This window comes from Brachionichthys hirsutus, chromosome 20, assembly GCF_040956055.1.
Source record: "Brachionichthys hirsutus isolate HB-005 chromosome 20, CSIRO-AGI_Bhir_v1, whole genome shotgun sequence".
Classification (NCBI taxonomy): Eukaryota; Metazoa; Chordata; class Actinopteri; order Lophiiformes; family Brachionichthyidae; genus Brachionichthys; species Brachionichthys hirsutus.
The window spans coordinates 8,613,293-8,631,922 of NC_090916.1; the positions used below are offsets into that span (position 1 = coordinate 8,613,293).

At 50.3% G+C, this 18,630-nt stretch overlaps 4 protein-coding genes across 4 annotated transcripts in view; 3 read left to right on the plus strand and 1 right to left on the minus strand.

The window, feature by feature from the left end:
- Window positions 1-3,629: 3,629 nt before the first annotated feature.
- riox1 (ribosomal oxygenase 1) lies at window positions 3,630-6,895 on the plus strand. The gene is made up of 15 exons (XM_068753656.1): window positions 3,630-3,734; window positions 3,901-4,047; window positions 4,138-4,280; window positions 4,370-4,469; window positions 4,621-4,734; window positions 4,841-4,947; window positions 5,040-5,147; window positions 5,259-5,293; window positions 5,382-5,560; window positions 5,766-5,870; window positions 5,952-6,093; window positions 6,179-6,299; window positions 6,384-6,483; window positions 6,562-6,648; window positions 6,770-6,895. Exons 1-15 carry the CDS (start codon window positions 3,648-3,650, stop codon window positions 6,827-6,829), a joined length of 1,635 nt encoding a protein of 544 aa, XP_068609757.1. The 5' UTR covers window positions 3,630-3,647; the 3' UTR covers window positions 6,830-6,895.
- An 89-nt stretch (window positions 6,896-6,984) lies between these two features.
- LOC137909222 (NADH dehydrogenase [ubiquinone] 1 beta subcomplex subunit 1) lies at window positions 6,985-8,077 on the minus strand. The gene is made up of 3 exons (XM_068753657.1): window positions 7,951-8,077; window positions 7,298-7,442; window positions 6,985-7,135 (listed from the first exon to the last, which is right to left on the minus strand). The coding sequence occupies exons 2-3, from the start codon at window positions 7,435-7,437 to the stop codon at window positions 7,099-7,101; spliced, it is 177 nt and encodes a 58-aa protein (XP_068609758.1). The 5' UTR covers window positions 7,438-7,442; window positions 7,951-8,077; the 3' UTR covers window positions 6,985-7,098.
- Window positions 8,078-8,336: 259 nt separating this feature from the next.
- Window positions 8,337-12,867, plus strand: cpsf2 (cleavage and polyadenylation specific factor 2). Its single transcript, XM_068753744.1, has 15 exons — window positions 8,337-8,378; window positions 8,726-8,884; window positions 8,963-9,122; window positions 9,213-9,318; window positions 9,418-9,547; window positions 9,639-9,754; window positions 9,905-10,092; window positions 10,187-10,477; window positions 10,591-10,691; window positions 10,879-11,082; window positions 11,171-11,323; window positions 11,402-11,624; window positions 11,782-12,093; window positions 12,179-12,313; window positions 12,484-12,867. Exons 2-15 carry the CDS (start codon window positions 8,736-8,738, stop codon window positions 12,574-12,576), a joined length of 2,361 nt encoding a protein of 786 aa, XP_068609845.1. The 5' UTR covers window positions 8,337-8,378; window positions 8,726-8,735; the 3' UTR covers window positions 12,577-12,867.
- A 4,307-nt stretch (window positions 12,868-17,174) lies between these two features.
- The window catches only part of slc24a4b (solute carrier family 24 member 4b), a 13,235-nt gene continuing 11,779 nt past the window's right edge, over window positions 17,175-18,630 (plus strand). The window contains exons 1-2 of the mRNA XM_068754106.1: window positions 17,175-17,343; window positions 17,568-17,590. Of these exons, the coding sequence (XP_068610207.1) occupies window positions 17,175-17,343; window positions 17,568-17,590 (192 nt within the window). The remainder of the gene's footprint in view (window positions 17,344-17,567; window positions 17,591-18,630) is intronic.

Genomic DNA, 18,630 nt, shown 5'->3' on the forward strand with positions numbered 1-18,630 from the left:
CTGGTGCCAACCAAGGCGTCCAAATTGTTCCCCTTCGACATCATCCGAACAAAGCAGTACTTTCCACGAGCCGCTCTCACGGCTATCGACATTCCTGCTGCTTGATGAACAGCAGTTTGATATATAGCTGGTGTGCGTGTCAAAGAGAGGAATGAGGAGAGGTACAAGCCAATCACAAGGCAGGCATGTGATTGAAATATCCCCAAATGAACCATTTCTTGCTGCTACGCGTCTCCATGCAGCTGCACCTTCAACTTTACATACAAAATGCCTTCAAGGACTTTCCCCCCCCCCCCCCCCCCAGTTTTTCTTTTCAGTGGCTAGACATACCGATTATTGATCATTGTTCCTGAGTAATATTCAATAACACAGTAATACCTTGAGATGAGAGTATAATTCATTGCTGGACTGCTCTTGTAACTCGATTTGCTCGTAAATCTCAATGAAATGTTTCCCATATAAAATATCAGAAACATTTAATCCGTTCCGGCCTCTCTACAAACGAACGCCGGCGATTGCGTCACCTCCGCCACACCTCGGTGGAGGTGCGGTGATTAAGGAACAACAGAACGCCTTCGGCACCGAGGTAAACATCGAGTCTGGAGGAACTTTAAGTTAGAAGCAGAAAGCGAATCGCTCCCGATCTGCAGAATAACTTCTCTGCCCTCCCGTCGGGCATATAAACAAGCGACTGAAAGCATTGATCCCTCTGCTCTTAAATGGGTTGTGGAGATCAATTACAATGGCAGCATTACCCATCGCTCAGCTGCAGGCTGGTTTGGCGTTGAGCGCCGTTGCAGAGATGCAGCCATGATGCCCCGTCCTTTAAAAGTAAATCAATACCTTTGATGTGTGATGCACAGAAATTACCCCACTTCTATATTTAAAATACATTCTTCAAGCATGGAGTAAACGGGACGTGCAGGTCTCACCCGTGCAGAAACACCAGAGAAGCTTTGTTTACGAGCCGCGTTATTGTCCTTTAGCAGTGCTCTGCGCCTTTTACTTTACCCCACCTTTATTAAAACGTTTGCTGCCGCCACACCTGATGAACTTTTTGCCGCTTGGACGAACACTAGTCAGATTTGGACCGGTGAACAGAGAAAGAGATGATCCGAAAAATGATCCGATTCTGGCATTGCAGAATCGGATCACCTCTTTCCCACTCAGGCTGCAACAGATTGACTCGGCCCGACAACAGCTGCCAGAACCCCCCCCCCCCCCCACATGCCTCAACCTCCAGAACTGAGGGATTGTGGGAGGGTGGGGGGGGGGGGCAGGGTGATTAGCCCCCTGATATGACAAAATGATTGCAGCGTACGATCGAACCGGCGGACGTGTCAACACGGGGAATCCACGCCACGCCGAGTCATGTTGTTAAAGCCCGAGATGAATTTGGTCTCGTTTCCTTCCCCCCCGTGCCGGTTCCACTTCCTCTTGTTTGATTTGTTCGACAGGAAGGACAGGTGAGCAAATATGCCTTTTTATTTTTCCCTCAGTGTTTAATTTTTAACCGCTTCAGCCGGATTGTTGTGAAATCCTGCAGCTTCAACATGTATTCCCGGTGCCAGGAACACGTCGCACCATGTCAGTCATCAGCTTACTATCGGCTTATTACCGCTGTAGGATGTTACACCCAAGGTGTCTGAAGGAGCCGTATCGTAGGACATTCTGTCCTGCTGCTGTCAGACTCTACAATGAAAACTACCAGTGCAATAAAACGCTCCTAATTCCACTCTGCTGTTAAAAAATATAATCTGTACAGATCATCTTGCGTGTTTGTCTAGAAACCCGTTCTGCTGTCGCTGCTTTAACTCGGAGTTTCCCATTGTAAAATAAAGGAATGTTTTATCTTATACAAAAGACACCAGCATTAGAATGGAAAGTCCGGAATTCTGGTTCAGTTCAGAGCTTAATTGTCCCTCAAGGGGAAATTTGGTTTGCAGAGGTCAACAACAACGGTAACGCAATCACAACGTACAGGACGACACGGAACAGTCATCAAAAACAGTAAAAACAACCTTGAAAAAAAAAGATACATCAAAGAAATAATGCAAAAGGTTCAAATGGACTGGATAAGAGATTTATAAAATAAGGCCGTCCAATGTTTCGACCACATTAAAAACGTTCCGTCTGCGCAGAAAGCAGAGTCTCTGCGGACCCGTTCTTGCAGATTGCAGAAGAGTTTTTGTTGAGTCATTTATCAACCAATAACTTGCACTGTTCTGTTTGCACTATGTGATTAAACTAGTTTTTCTGCTGCTAGTACACATCTGTGTATCCACTCCTGCTGCTGCTGTTTTGTGATGTGTTCTGTACTTACACGTTTTTTTGTAACTTAGTCATTACTGTTACATTTTGCACGACTTCAACGAGAAAAATGACTAGTATATGAACCCCCGTTGACAATGGCAATAAACTACTTCAATCAATCAGTTCAAAATCGGTTTAAAAACAATGTCGACTCACTGTGAATGTCATAATCAGAATAACTTAAGATCGGCATTCAATTGTGAATTGAAGGAAAGTGATGGAATTAAATGGAGGCTCCAAATGTTAAAACGCCTGAAGCATCAACAGCCCAATGTTTTAAAGCCAGCCTCATCCCCGGTAAAGCATCGATTTCACCGGCTCGGTGGTTTCAGTAGAGATCAAAGCAAAACAGACCCACGACATACAAGCAACGAGAGACCGGGACTCGAGCCCACAAAACACAAAGTCCCACCAAAAAAAAAACAACCATTTATAAATACCTTGCGAAGAAAATCAGCATCTGTGACACCACGAGAACTCGAGGATGTTACTGTATTGCGTTAATGACGCCCTGGAGGAAGGCTGCACATGCATCATCTGGCCAATTAGCTAGCCTGCTAGCCTGCTAGCCAGCGACGGTCACAACATTAAAAATCCCCTCTCCTTCACGGGCAAGGCGGGTGATAGCTTGAACTCACCCCCAACCGAAGCGTCAAGAATCTCCAGAAAAACGACTCGCGGCCGCCCGGAGGGTTTGTCAGACGCTAAAAACGTAGTCGTGTTGAATATAAACGACGACGGTGTCCGGACGAGTGAGCGGCGCGGCTGCGCTTTCCGCGGGTACCGCTAGCAGCACCATTAAAAGCTGCATTGTTGGAGCGACGGCTAGTGGACGAACGGAACGGACGGTCTGCCGCAAAGCATCATGGGTCTTACAGCGCCTGAAATATTAGGGGAATGTTCCCTCTAGTGGTCGGTGTGGGTACTGCGTCGTGAATCATGGCCGGAAAACCCCCTTCATGTTTTGTAACGCATAGAAATACACTAACTGATAATTCTACGAATACAGTATATTTAAAGAAAATCGGAATTACACTTACAATAGCACACCAGCCTAAATAAATGATTTAAACCATCCATAGGCCATACAGTATTAAATTATTGACTCTCGTAATTAGATATATTTATTGCTCATTATGTCAGATGTAAATCAAAAAAAAAAAAAAAATACATTTAAGATTGTTTTACCGAGAAGGAGCAAGAGTTACCGTAAACAAATTGCTGTTATCCTGTAGTTCAAGTACATGTCCATGGGGGGGCAGTGGTGAGTCTATTAAATATTGTTTCGAAGAAGAAACCCCAGCAGTCGCAGGGTGATGACGTGTGATTGAACCATGGAGCGAAAAAAACACATGTCCGCTTTAGCGTTATATCGAACGCTTTCTCCAGACTCTGCTCCTGTTAAGAAGGCTTCCCAGCAGGTAAATACTGATTTATCAGGTAGATATCGATCTAGTTCATTTGTGATAAAAAAAAATTGAAAAATGGACGACATACAAACTAGCACAGACCTGCTGAATTGGTTACAACATCAATATTTTCTTCACTGATCCTTGTTTTTGCCTGTATTAATTTATAATTTTCAAGGTATTGGACAAGGAGAAAAGGAAAAGAGAAAATGGGGTCAATAAGATCAACAAACCTAAAAGTCAGTCAAAACCTAAGAAGAAGAAAATTGGGAAGAAGCTGGTAACGTCTGCACAAAACGAAGAAAGCCTGCTGGGACGTACTAAAGTAAGTTTTTAACATGTCCTGTTATTCTAATATCAACACAGTTTTGTTTTTTGTGTGTTTGCTGTACACTCATGACTCTTTATGCTTCAGGAAGAGGAAGACTGTGCGAATGGAGATGCTGAGGATCTCAGCGCTTTGCTAGCCAACCTGGCTGGAGTCAACAACAGCAGGGAGCGAGCCAGCCGGCTGTTCCAGTGGCTCATCAGCCCCATTCCTGTCGAGTCCTTCTTTAGGTGTGGTATGAGTATGTTTGCTGGAAACGCTGGGATCATACTGGATTAACAAAGTATTTTATTTTTAAAAAAAATTGTCCCTTCGTCAGGGAAACGTGGGAAAAGAAGCCGATATTCGTCAAACGTAATGATCCAAATTACTACGAGGGATTCTTCTCCACAGCAGAGTTCGATCGCATATTAAGACAGGTGAGGATCTGGAATATTACCCATAATGCATCTGGCGCCGGTTTATCAACACTATCGTTGCTGTGTTGTTCATTTCAAATTTACACCCAAAGAAATCATATGAAATGAAGTGCCAGAGGAGCTTTGGTGACGTCTCCCCATTATTTCTCAGGAGGCCGTTCAGTATGGCGTCAACCTGGATGTCACGAGTTACACCGACGGCACGAGGAAAACGCACAACCCTGCAGGGAGAGCTCTGCCCTTCACTGTGTGGGACCTCTATGAGGTAACAGCCAGCAGTATACAACTCATTTCTAAGACACAAGTGGGTATTATATTCTTAAACCAAGTCAGTGCATCATCATCATCGTCATCATCTCTCACATTCCCAGAGTGGCTGCTCCCTCCGTATGCTGAACCCCCAGGCGTTCTCCTCCACAGTGTGGAATGTGCTGTCCGTCCTTCAGGAGCAGTTCGGCAGCATGGTCGGGGCAAACGTGTAGGTCAACGTCTGGAAACGGCTTCCTCCTTCTGGGGAAACGCATTTGGATCCTTCTATTGAAATCGGCCTCTTTTATTTATTATCATCAGATACCTGACGCCGCCTGGAACGCAAGGATTTGCGCCACATTACGACGACATCGAAGCGTTTGTGGTTCAGTTGGAGGGGAGGAAGCACTGGAGAGTGTACAACCCGAGGTGGGCTGCACCGAGGAGCGGCGTTGTCCGAAAATAACTTTTCATAAGTAGATGAATGACCAAGGAACAAAATGTGAAGTTGTTTTTTAATTGTTTTTTTTCTCTCCTTAGGGCAGAAGATCAGGTCTTGCCTGTGTTTTCGAGTCGTAAGTTTTAAAAAAAAAAAAGATTCGCTTCATGCAGCACTTCTAACTTTTTTTTTTTTTTAAAGATGCTTCTGCGCTTTCTCTCCAGCAAACTTTGACCAGGCAGAAATTGGGGAGCCGATAATGGATGTGTTGATGGAAGCCGGCGACCTTCTCTATTTCCCCCGGGGATTCATCCACCAGGGAGACTGCCTCCCCGACAATCACTCCCTCCACATCACAGTTTCCTCCTACCAGAAGAACAGCTGGGGGGATCTGCTCCAGAAGGTAAGGCACTTTGAGAGTCGAACACGGTTCAGAAAAGGCAGCAGTCGGGCTAAAGTGCATGAAAAGATGCCGGTTATTTATATTATAGTCCATGAAACAGCCAACCTGGGACTGTTCAAGTCAAAAACTCCCACAGTACAGAATGCGCTCTAGTCTCTTAATCGGGTGTGCTCACTGTGTTTGCATGGATCCGCTCCTCCTTCAGGTGGTTCCAGCAGCAATGGAAATGGCAATGGAGGAAGACGTGGACTTCAGACGGGGCTTACCGCTCGACTACCTGACGTACATGGGCGTACAGAACTCTGACAAGGTGAGCGGTTATTGTTTTATATTTGCTCTTCCTTGGGGGGGGGTGTCCCTCAGAACAAATGAGCAGCGTCTGTGTTTTCAGGACGATCCACGCAGGGGGAAATTCTTCTCACACATTCAGAGTCTGGTGAAGAAGCTAGCAAATTACGCTCCGGTTGATGCGGCCGTGGATCAGAAAGCGAGAGACTTCCTCCACGACTGCCTTCCTCCCGCACTCACTCCAGGTGTGTGGTGGTCGCATCCTGGTTTAACTTTTTTTAATTTTTTTTTTTTAAATCAAGTGTTTCGATTTTGCCGACTCGTCCACAGAGGAACTGGCCTCCAGTGTAAAAGGAGCGCCGACCAGGTGGGAGCGAGGTCGCGCTACGGATGTCGGCTCGCCAATCGCCACTCAGACCAGAGTCAGGCTGCTGCGAGACGGATGCGCCAGGTGGCGTTTCGCAACCTCCTTTTTAAAACGGACTCCTCAAAAGAGAGAAAGCAGGTTTCTTCACCGAGCGTTCCCTCTTCCCAGGTTATGCAGCGATGGAGAGGACGTTCATCTTTACTACGCAACAGACAACTCCAGAGTGTTCCACAAGGAGGAGCTCAAGAGTTTGGAGATAAAAACTGAGGTAGGATCAGTGTGAATCAAATCAATTGCAGATAACAGACTGATAGTCACAGTTTAATCGTTCCCCCCTCCCCCCCAGTACATCGATGCCATGGAGTTTCTGATCCAGACATATCCAAAATTCGCTACAGTAGGGAGTTTCCCCTGTTATTCTGCAGAGGACAGGGTACGTTTGAAGTTCATGCACATCATTTCTTTCATGTCTGTGGATAATTTTGCGTGTCTGTTCTTTTCTTTCCCACCGAATAGGTCAAGTTGTTTATTTCACACGGTTCTTTTTTCCTCAGATTGCTTTGGCTGAGCTGCTGTTTGAGAGGGGGATTATCCACACCGCAGAGCCTCTGTAGAGGCAGAAGATTCAAAGTGCTTCTGTAAAATAAAATAATCCCCCCGAATAGAGAATACTTCACGGATTTTGTGAGCTTTACTCACCGATCAAGTTTCAAATAAACTTTTATTAAATGAAGTTGTTTTCTTCGAACTGAATTTACTCTACGAGAAACACATTTTGGTGGAAGAGCATGTTTATTAACAGTTGATACAACTCATTAAAGACGACTGGAGCATCCAACATGAAAGCAGATGCAGCGAGGGAATCGGTTCAGGCGGGGCCGGTTTACTTCCAAGTCACCTCCTCGCCAGGCTTCAGCTCCCTAAAGAGATCCACATCAACAAGAATGTTTTTTTTAATGCATTCGTCTGCGTTCTGTTTATACGTAACGCTGATTGGTAAAAAGCAGCCCTTAGTTTGATGTATTTTGACCCAAGCGCAACAGATTGAAATCGAAAAAGGTAGACCAATTGATTATTCTTACCTACTATACAAAAGGCTTTTATTCCTGAAAGCTGTCAGACCCTCATCTTGTCTTCTGTCGAGGTACCAGCCGATCACGAAGCCCATGGGCACCAAGATATGCATCACGTTGTCACGAACGAGTGCTGCAACGTTAACCATAGTTCCTGCAGAAACAAGTAGAAACCCAGACTATAACAAACAGCGATCTACAGCCTGGACGAAGCTTCCAGCGGCGGCAGCATGAACTGGACGATTGTCTCAGAAGGAATTGATTAACTTGTGTAAATACAACTAATGGTACCCTTCTTTTTGTGCCTTTGGACACGATTACCTGATGTCAGAAGCCTTTTGGAGGCCGGGGAGCCCTATTTTCGCCATGAAAGTCGGAACTACTTCCAATTGTACATGCAGTATCCGTAATACCCCCCATTTGCGATGTGTGTGACATTTCAACTACCTATAAAAGAGCTAAAATGCGGATCCCAGTTAGCTTTAGCTTAATGTAGCAGCAGCTACAGCCTTAACCTAGCATTAGCATTAGCAATACGTGTCGGGCTTTCGTTTAGTACGGCTTTTCCGTTCGGTATTTGGTTAAATGCGTTTAGCATAGTTAACATGTCATGTTATAGCAATAAACAAGCGACGACAACAAAACAGGACGTTAAATATCACCTTATGTTTACACCGAGTCGTGGCCTTCAGCTTCTCGTTCACCGGATACAGAGGACGTAGGACTATACCAACTGTGAAAATACCTGGCGTACATTTCTGACAAAACCCCCCCCCGACAATTTTAAAATCTGTGTTCCCTATCGTGGGCTGACTTGTGGCTTGAACTGTATTAATTAACTTTTTTTCGTACCATATTTGTTGAAAAGCTGCACGGTAGATTCGTTGTTTAAATTTGTCGTATATTCGTTTGTATGCACTTGGTACGCTCCTACGCCCTTTGACATATGACGATGCGGCTAACGTCCTTGCTAGCGACGTGCGTTCGTCAAACGCGACCGAAAATGTCTTAATTTGAGAACGGTAGAAAATCCACGTCTTGCGCATCTGTCCCGACTGGAGATATATGAACAAATAGATCACATCTGATGGTACGTTGCGCATTAAATTGTCGTTCCAAGTCATTTGCACCCCCACAAGATAAACTGTAGCTAGCATGCTAATGCTCAGTTTGCCGGGCAATATGTTCCGCTATTGCTCGTGTGCGAACAACATTTAGCCGCGGCTAGCTAGCGTTTACTCTGTGTTCCTGTTATTATATCAGCTGGGAAACATTCCGCAGAGTCTTATCTTATTCTGCAGCATAATTTCAGATGAACGTCTGTGTTCGTTTTCTTTGTTTCCGGTGGCTCACCTGTAACCGAGACACGCAAAGAATGCGTGATGCGGGGATCGATTTAACGCGGGTTGTGCTAACTTCAATCTACCGGCGTTGCAGCTGAAGAAAGATGACGTCCATTATCAAGCTGACGGCGGTGTCGGGCGTCCAGGAGGAGTCGGCTCTCTGCTACCTGCTGCAGGTGGATGAATTCCGCTTCCTGCTCGACTGTGGCTGGGACGAGAACTTCTCCATGGACATCATTGATGCCATGAAACGGTGAGTGCGGCTTCGGTGGGATCCGATCCGTGTGTGTCGCTGATTAATGTAAGTGTCTGCGTCCCCCCCCCCATCCAGATATGTCCACCAGGTCGACGCTGTGCTCCTGTCCCACCCTGACCCCATTCACCTGGGCGCTCTGCCCTATGCCGTGGGCAAACTGGGGTTAAACTGCACCATCTACGCCACCATCCCCGTCTACAAGATGGGCCAGATGTTCATGTATGACCTGTATCAGGTAACGGGGGGGGAGGGGAAGGTCACGTGTCCGTTAACGGAGCTTTATCGCCCGGTTAATCGTTTGAATCGTTCCCTTCTTCCCACTTAGTCCCGAAATAACAGCGAGGATTTCACGCTGTTCACTCTCGATGACGTGGACTGCGCTTTTGATAAAATCCAGCAACTCAAATACTCTCAGATTGTCAATCTGAAAGGTGAGCTCGTATGAGACTCTCGCGCTTCAGGTGCGTGTTGTTGTCGTGTTGTTTTTTTCTTATAAGAAAATGCTCCGTATCTTTCTTTCCACCCGGCAGGAAAAGGGCACGGCCTCTCCATCACTCCCCTCCCGGCCGGCCACATGATTGGAGGCACCATTTGGAAAATCGTGAAGGACGGGGAGGAAGAGATCGTTTATGCGGTGGACTTCAACCACAAAAGAGAGATGTGTGGAGAACGGGCAGAAACATTCCTGTTGGCTTTATTGTGCTTTTTAAGTTTACGCCTTTGTCGTTTCCATTTTGTTCCTCCTTTCCAGCCACCTGAACGGCTGCACGTTGGAGAGCATCAGTCGCCCCTCCCTGCTGATCACGGATTCGTTCAATGCCGCGTATGTACAGCCGCGTCGCAAGCAAAGAGACGAGATGCTGCTCAGTGAGTATTCTGTAGTAATGTGCGTGTTTTATGGCAGTAATAAACCTTTAAAAAGAAGTTGCATTTTCACGATCACATGACAGGCTGACTTTTGGATCCCATCCAAAGCTACAATATCGGTGCTGCTTTTTTCCCCCTGCGTGTTCACAGCCAACGTCATGGAGACGCTTCGCGGCGACGGCAACGTCCTGATCGCCGTGGATACGGCTGGTCGCGTGTTGGAGCTGGCGCAGCTCCTCGATCAGATTTGGAGGACGAAAGACGCCGGGCTGGGAGTCTATCCTCTGGCGCTGCTGAACAACGTCAGCTATAACGTGGTGGAGTTCTCCAAGTCGCAGGTGGGAAGACGCGAAGATCTCCACACTTCCCTGAGGTTTAAATGGTGTCGCCTCGCTCGAGTTGTCTTTGCGGATCCGTTTTGTTTGCGTCCAGGTGGAGTGGATGAGCGATAAGCTCATGAGGTGCTTCGAAGACAAGAGAAACAACCCGTTCCAGTTCCGCCACTTGACCCTGTGCCACAGTCTGGCGGACCTGGCCCGGGTGCCCAGACCCAAGGTGGTGCTGTGCAGCCAGCCCGATCTGGAGTCCGGCTTCTCCAGAGAACTCTTCATCCAGTGGTGCCAAGAGGCCAAAAACTCTGTCATCCTGACGTACCGCACCACGCCCGGAACCCTCGCCCGCTACCTCATCGACAACCGGGGAGAGAAGATGCTGGACCTGGAGGTGAGGCGGACGGTTTATGACGCTTAGTTCAGGGGTTTGACTTCTGGGTTCCCGAGGGGGAATCTCCCATCGCTCGCATTCCACTCAACCCAGCTGCTTCTTCATGATCTCAGGTGAAGAGAAGGGTCAAGCTTGAAGGAAAGGACCTAGAAGACTACATGGAGAAAGATAAAATAAAGAAAGAAGTGGCTAAAAAGCTCGAACAAGAAAAAGAGTAAGTCCCGGGAGAAAGTGGAGCAGGTCGGTGGAGTCGCCGAAGAGACGGATGGAATGAAACCTTTGATTTTTAAGATCTAAAATCACGCAGAAGTATAATAAGATGTTCTTAAACGGGTTTATTTAATGCTACCGGACAACGTTTACCCTCCACAGCGAACGCCGTTGTCGTTTCCTTCCCTCAGGGTGGACGTGGACTCCAGCGACGAGAGCGACATGGACGACGAGCTGGACCAGCCGGCGGCGGTGAAGACCAAACACCACGACCTGATGATGAAGGCCGAGGGCAGCCGGAAAGGCAGCTTCTTCAAGCAAGCCAAAAAGTCCTACCCCATGTTCCCCACACACGAAGAGAGAATCAAGTGGGACGAGTACGGGGAGATCATCAGGTGCTGCCGGGCGGGGTGCCGGTCCACAGACGGGCGCAGACGAAGCGCGCTCTAATAATATCTGAGTCCGTTGTCGGTCCGTCCGCAGGCTGGAGGACTTCCTGGTCCCCGAGCTGCAGGCCACCGAGGACGAGAAAAGCAAACTGGAATCTGGGATGGCCAACGGGGACGAGCCGATGGACCAGGATCTCTCCGTCCTTCCCACCAAATGTGTCTCCAGCGTAGAAAATCTCGAAATCAGGTCAGTGATCCTCGAAATCCGTCTGTTCGACGAGAGCCCCCCCCCCTGGCCGGAGCTGACCCCCCCGCCTCCCTGCAGAGCGAGGGTGGCGTACATCGATTACGAAGGCCGGTCCGACGGCGACTCCATCAAGAAGATCATCAACCAGATGAGGCCCAGGCAGCTGGTGATCGTTCACGGGCCGCCGGAAGCCAGCCTGGAGCTGGCCGAGTCCTGCAAGGCGTTCAGCAAGGACATCAAAGTGTACACGCCGAAGCTGCAGGAGACCATCGACGCCACCAGCGAGACGCACATCTACCAGGTGGGAGTCGGCCAGCGCCGATCCGGGTTTACCTGTGAAATGAGAAAGCTCGGTTCATTTGTCTCTGTCAGATTTTACTCCGCAATAATTATATCTGAGGCTCGTAAGCAGTCGTCCCTGACGTCCTCTTCTCGTCTCGTCTCGCCTCGCGGTGAAGGTGCGGCTGAAAGACTCCCTGGTGAGCTCGCTGCAGTTCTGCAGGGCCAAAGACACGGAGCTGGCCTGGATCGACGGCGTGCTGGACATGCGCGTGGTGAAGGTGGACACGGGGGTGATGCTGGAGGAGGGCGAGCGAGAGGACGCGGAGGACGCCGAGCTGGCGATGGACACCGCCCCCGAGATCGCCGTGGAGCAGAGCGCCGCGGTGGCGGCGCAGCGCGCCATGAAGAGCCTGTTCGGGGAGGACGAGAAGGAGCCGTCGGAAGAGAGCGACGTCATTCCCACCCTGGAGCCGCTGCCGCCGCACGAGGTACCGTGGAGAGAACGTTACAGCCGCCTTGTTGCTACGGTAACACTTTGTCGCTAGGGAGCTTTAAGCTTCGTTTCTCCACCAGATTCCAGGGCATCAGTCCGTGTTCATCAACGAGCCCCGCCTGTCCGACTTCAAGCAGGTTCTGCTCAGAGAAGGGATCCAGGCCGAGTTCGTGGGAGGCGTGTTGGTGTGCAACAACATGGTGGCCGTCCGCAGGGTGAGTGGCGAGGCGGCGCCGAAAGCCGCCAGCTTTGGGTTTTTACTCTCGGCTAAAACAAAGATGAATAAATACAGCGGCGTATGAAAGGAAAGGGGAAAGTAGGAATGGGCCGGGACGGGACAGCAGCACTAAAAACAGACGTGTCCGTCTCCGTGTTCTCTGTCCAGACGGAGGCGGGCCGCATCGGCCTGGAGGGCTGCCTGTGCGACGACTACTATAAGATCCGGGAGCTGCTGTATCAGCAGTACGCTGTGGTTTAGCAGCAGGAGCAGGAGGAGGAGGAGGAGGAGGAGGAGGCGCAGCAGCAGCAGCAGAAGAAGAGACAATCCTCCAGGACTTTGCCCAGAGGAGACGAGCGCACCTCTACCGCCGGCTGTTTCGCTGCAGAACATTCTCCCTTTTTGTACTTCCTTTCCTTCAAACTATTTTTTTATGTTAGTCCCCCCCCCCCCCCCGAAAGCGAGGAGCCGTTCCCCCCCGGTAACAGACTTGTATCCCTAAAACTGTTTCTACTGTACAGTAACATCCTGATTAGTTTTTTTGTCATTAAACACACCTTTTTTTTCAAAATAAGAGTCACTGTTTCCGGTGTTTCAGGTCGGGCGGGGTTTTATTGGCATGTCTTGAGTTCACTGCTTGTTTTGAGGCAGCAAGCAAAGATGCTGGAGGATAAATCTGTTGCATCCTTTAATCCTGCGTATCTAACCCAGAATAATACCGTAATTTTGATTGTTTCATAAAGTAGTACAAATATAACTCCGTCAACACTTCTTTTAACTCGGTTTAAATTAGCGGCTCTGCTATCGGGGAAGAAGTTCGTTGTTGTTAGCCGGGTGGAGATATGCCCTCCAGAGCACCGGTCGAGGTGCGTTTGATTTACAGACCAGGTGTACTCGTTCCTGAGGTGACACCAGATGGAGACATTTTCATCTGGAGCTGATTGGATGTGGCTCCTGCAGCACGTTCGCTAACGAACCTCCCGATGCCACCTCCTCATCCGGAGCACGGAGAGGAGGTGCATCTTCATCAGCATCGCGTGCACCGTGGTGGAGACTCCTCCTACACTGTGTGTGCGCGCGCACGTGTGTGGTGATCATGCACGTGGCTGGAGGAGTTGGACTTGACGTGCGTGCTTTTTTTTTTTTTTTATGCAGTTGCATAACACAGTTTTGCACTTTAGAAACATTAAAATTTAAATGCTCTTTTTCTTTTTTAATCCGTGGCTCACAGAGAGAGACTCTGGAAAACGTTCCTGTCCGGGAACGCCGGCGAGTATTTGTTGATTTACTTACTCCCGACCCTTTGACCCTCTGAGACCTGCAGACAGAAGCTTCATCACATCCCCAACCCCTGCAGCGGAGATGAAGAGGAGGGAGAGGAGCATGCCGGGCCGGCGCTGCCCAGTCACTGATTTTCATTTTGATAATTGACCGTCAATGCCAGAAACGTCCATCAGCTTAATCCTCTTATCTTTCATGATGCTGAAGCCCCTGTTTTAATGTAACGAGCAGCTCAGCCCGGCGTGCAGCTGGAACTCTTCTGCCCCCTGGAGGCGAGGAAGGGAACCTGCCCCGGACTCAACAGGTGCCCCACCAGGCTGTCACGTCGCATCATGAATCCCTAACCCCCCCCCGCCCCCCCCCCCCCTTCACTCAGAACGAAGCGTCTCCATCGTGTGTCGCCATTCATGTCTGTGGGTTGGAGGATGAATGAGTTTAATCCCCCTTTGAATTCCCGGATCTGCTCGCTAAGCAGACCACTTAAAGCCACGGGATGGATTTCTATGAAACCTCACAATATTCAAAAGACGAGGCACAAAAATCCCATGATGCCCTGCTCCGAAAATGAAACTTTGGCCTCTTCAATCTGCCTAAGCGTACGGCGGCGGTGAAGTCTTCCTGATCCCTTTGCGTCCGCGCGTCCACACACTGAGCAAACGTTGCCTTTTAGATTTGATCCCGTAACCCAGGGTTACCGGTCATGTGTGCCTGACCGGATGTTTGGGACAGATCACAAGAGATCGATTTGCATGGGTCGGCCTTAAAGAGCGTTCATTCGCTGTCTTGACGTAAACCCGCGTTCCCCCAGAATGCAATCTGGCTTCTTGCTTCTTTCTGCAGAGCCACTTCAGCGGCCTCATGTGATGTGGCACGGCCGACACCGCCTGAAGAGCTGCTGCCAATTATCCATTCAAACTCGGAAAACAAAGACGTGGGACGAGTTCTCCTTGTTTACCCCCCCCGCAGGAAAACTCCGGGTGCCTCCCCGGCGCGACACAGGGTCCGCGTGTTAGCGATGAATCATCCGCAGCGAATGCGAAAACAAGCCGAGGCCTGGAAAGGACGAGCGTGAATCCACAGAAGAGTGACTCGGCAAACAGCCGCGGCTGTTGATCTTTGTGCAGCTCAGTTTAGAGATCAGTGCATGACATCGGGCCCCCCCCCACTGACCCCCCCGCGGGCCAGTAACTTCCACTCTTGAGCAACGGTCCCGGAACTCCGGGATTTGGAACGCTTTTGACTCGCAGCTAGGACGACAACATGTGACCAAAGATTCTACAATGAGTCCGGCACAGATTAATTAGCCACGTTATTGTAGAGGCCCAAAAGCACCCCCCCATGAGCAAGGAAGAAAAACTGCCCTTTAATAGGCAGAAACCTCCAGCAAGAACCTGCAAGGGTGGGCGGAGCCTCGGCTTTGATATCCTTAATCGACCCCTGTGTTCCTAACTCGGGCTTTCTTCTTCTTATTTTTCTTTTACATTAGCATCATTATTTTAGGAAGCACATTTGTGCTAACTTCAAACGGCACATTCCACTCCTCGTGCCTGCCTTGTGGAATAATAACCTCTGACACTGACCACTCCCACTCAACCTCCTCCAGCACGGCGCCGACGCCGTTCGTGTCCAGAAACGGAGGTGAAGGAATCACACAGCAGGGAAATAACCTCGCTATTTTTCTCGTAGCCGGTTTCTTTACCGGATCTATGGATTTGAGTCTGAATTGGACACGGCTGCTTTGAATCTTTGGGACATTTTGGGCTGAGCGGAACCTCGAAAGTCGAACCTCTGCCCTGCCCTGCACTGAACCCTCGCACGGTTCATTCACACCTGCGGAAACACTCTCCGCCCATCTCCCAAACGCGGCACCGTCTGTTTGCTGCAGATCGCCGGCCGTCCTCCGGGTCTTGCAGACGCTAAAGGAGGCCACGCGTGTTTTTTTTTTGAGTGTAGAGCAGCGGCTAAACCTCCGTAAGCAGGCCCCTGGCATCGCTCCCCCAATTGCCTGCCTGCTGTGTGGGCGGTGGCCTGGAGGGGGACTAATCCCTTGGCGTGGCCATGAGTCACACATGTGTGTGTGTGTGTGTTGTGTATGTCCATGCAGAAGACCCAAGCTGGAGGATAAAGACAGGCCTGGCAACGGATTCAGAAAGCCCCGACTAATAACCCGCAACGTCTGCGATGCCTAACCGGAAGCTCGGCCGTCTCCTTGGCGACGGCAGGTGACGTCTTCGCACTGTTACCGACTGTACATCCGTGCGGCAGCGCGCACACGCATCCCTGCGACCTTGAAGCGAGCGTGAAGGTCGTCGACCTTTAGGCAGCAGCAGCAGCTGTGAACTTTGACCTGCTGGTTCAGCCGGATGTTTGGAGCTCCACGAGGGCAGCGTCCGTGCTGGAGTCGAAGAAGAAGAGGAACAGAGTGGATGAAGTTTATTTTTTTGGTGGTATTGTTTTAGTGTGTACTAAAAAAAAAAAAAGGTAACCTCACTGGTTGCCATGGTAGCGTGCAACTGCAGCATCTGTTTGAGACAGAAAAGAGGGACGCTGTCCTGCAGCATCTGTTTGATGTTTTGACCAAAGACTGGACTTTCAAGGCTTTTAATGTTTGTGTTTGAAACCCTCTTTGATTCTCTTTCTTACGCGGTCCTGATGTGATCCATTCTGTATCAAACGATGCCTGCAGTGTGAACGAGGAGCCGAACCTTTTCTGGTTACGTCACCTTAAGGCAATAATAATAATAATAAAAAGTAAAACTCTAACTTCAAACGTGCAGCGTGACCTCAGATAATCTATTAAAATGGGGACGTGATCGGGACCCGGATTCGGTTTCATAACGCACCGGTTGGTGTGTGTGTGCGTGTGTGTGCGTTGGGCTCGTGGAGCATGATCGGGCTCGCCTCGACGCGCAAAACCAACCTGACGCGTTTGATGCGCAAATAACGCATCCTCACTGCCTCCCCAACATCTTCGGGAAAGTTAAGTGGATCCGGTCTCATCCAAGGGGACGCAGAGCGCATCTGACGGTCCTCTCCTCTGCCATCAGCACGCACGCCCCCCCCCCCCCCCGCACCGAGGCGGGATTTGGCGTGAAGTGGGAGGCGCCTAGAATTCAACAATCAACCTTGATGAGCTGTTTGGCTTCACTCAACAGGCGCAGGTGCGTCGAGCGTTTAACGACCGGGACGCGGACGCATTTGCCCCGTGGACCGTGGACGCGCACGCGCACGCAGCTGATATTTAACCACGGGACAGGATGCGTGTTACGAGTGGAGCCCTCCAGACGCTCGTCCTCTTCCAGAAAACGAATTCATTCGCGCCGCTGAATTGATTTTCGGAGTCCCTTCTCGTGATTGGGACCCGCAGCGGAGAGGAAAGGTAAGAAGAGGAAGGACAGCCCCGGCTCCCTCCTCTTCATCAGCGCGCATGCAGGACGGTTTGGGATGAGGAGCGCATCCCGGCTGTGTTGCGTGTGAGGGAGAGGGGGAGAGAGAGGGAGAGGGAGAGAGAGAGAGAGGCGAACCGGGAGGCAGTGCTCTCAAGGACGCATCAAAAGTGTCCCCCCCCGGTCCGAGGCATGGAGCGGGACGCCGAGGACGCCGACGCCGCGCGCGCGTCAAGAAAGACGATCACTGGCAAGATATTTAAAGTTCGCAAGCGGAGGGAGATGCTTCTGGTGCAGGTGTGCTTCATCTGCAGCGTCCTCTCCGTGGCGTGGAGCGTGTCGGCGGCGCGGACCGAGACAGGTGAGTGGTGGTGGGGTGGTGGGGGGCCAGAACGCCTCCAAAATCTGCAGTGAAATCGTGCACATCTCGGCTAATAGTATAATAATGGAGATCGATTACGCACGCGGATCGATCCGCGTTAGCGTCAAGGGCAGAAGCGTCCCGGCGGGTCTGCGTGACGCCTCAGATCAAGCGCGTGCATTCGCTTTGGAAAATGCGTTCGACGTGCCCGTCGTCACGCTCAGGTGGAAGTCAGGTGCACGTGCTGGTAACGCACGCACGCACGCATCCGTTTGTCCTTTTTGCATGCCGCAGTGTGCGCGCCGGGGCACCGGCGGCGTTTTCAGTGTCACGGACGGACTCACGATCACGGCACGCGTCATGCTCGCACATGCACGACCCAGAGCGGGACGCGCTTTTTTGAGTCCCGTTTTGTTTCTTGCGCGTCGTCGGTGACAACACGCATGGTGCTGCAGGGGCGCGCTTAATGCTGACACCGGCGCGTCTGGTGCGGGGCTTCACGCACTGTAGCGCGCCTCCATCGCTGCACGCGCATCATCACGCTTCCAGGTTCCATAGAGGGTTTTACGCAGAGGCCAACGATAATGCAAAGGTGTGTGTGTGCGCGCGCGTGTGTGTGCGTGATTACTGGGAGTGCTTTTACAGGAATATCGCAGTGTCCGTTTAGTTAACGACTCGAAGGGCTGATAATGCGTGATTCCCACATGCGCGCGCGCACACACTCCAAACATGCCCTCCCGTGCACACGTGTGAAAACTCTTACGTCGGGCTCGTGCGAACGCTGCCACGCTGAGCATCCCCCGCACACGCACGCACACGCACATGGTTATGTAATCCAAAGAGCAACCTTGACATTTTGCTGGTGAAGATTTCTGACACGGAACCGGGGTCAGAGGTTAACGAGACGGGTACCTTTCCTTCCTGCATTGGTTGGTTTTCTACCCATCACTTCTTCTAGGCCTCTTCCCCCCCCCCAGGAGGAGTCTGTCAACCTCAAGGTGGGCCACGTGGCTGAAGGTGGTTGTCAGTTTGTGGCCCGTATAGATCACGAACGGACAAACGGGGAGTTTTATTAATTACATTAAACACAACAGGAGGCTTAAGAGATTACTCTGGACTGATATCAGTGTAAGTCTCTGATCTCAAAGGCCGGCAGTGTGATCCAAAGTCACCCCCCCCCCCCCCCATCCTGACTAATGGCTTGCCTTTATTTTTACTTGATGAAGTTCACCTGACTCGCACCGATTTTCATGACAGGCGGCGATTCTTGTGGATTTTCGGAAGGGG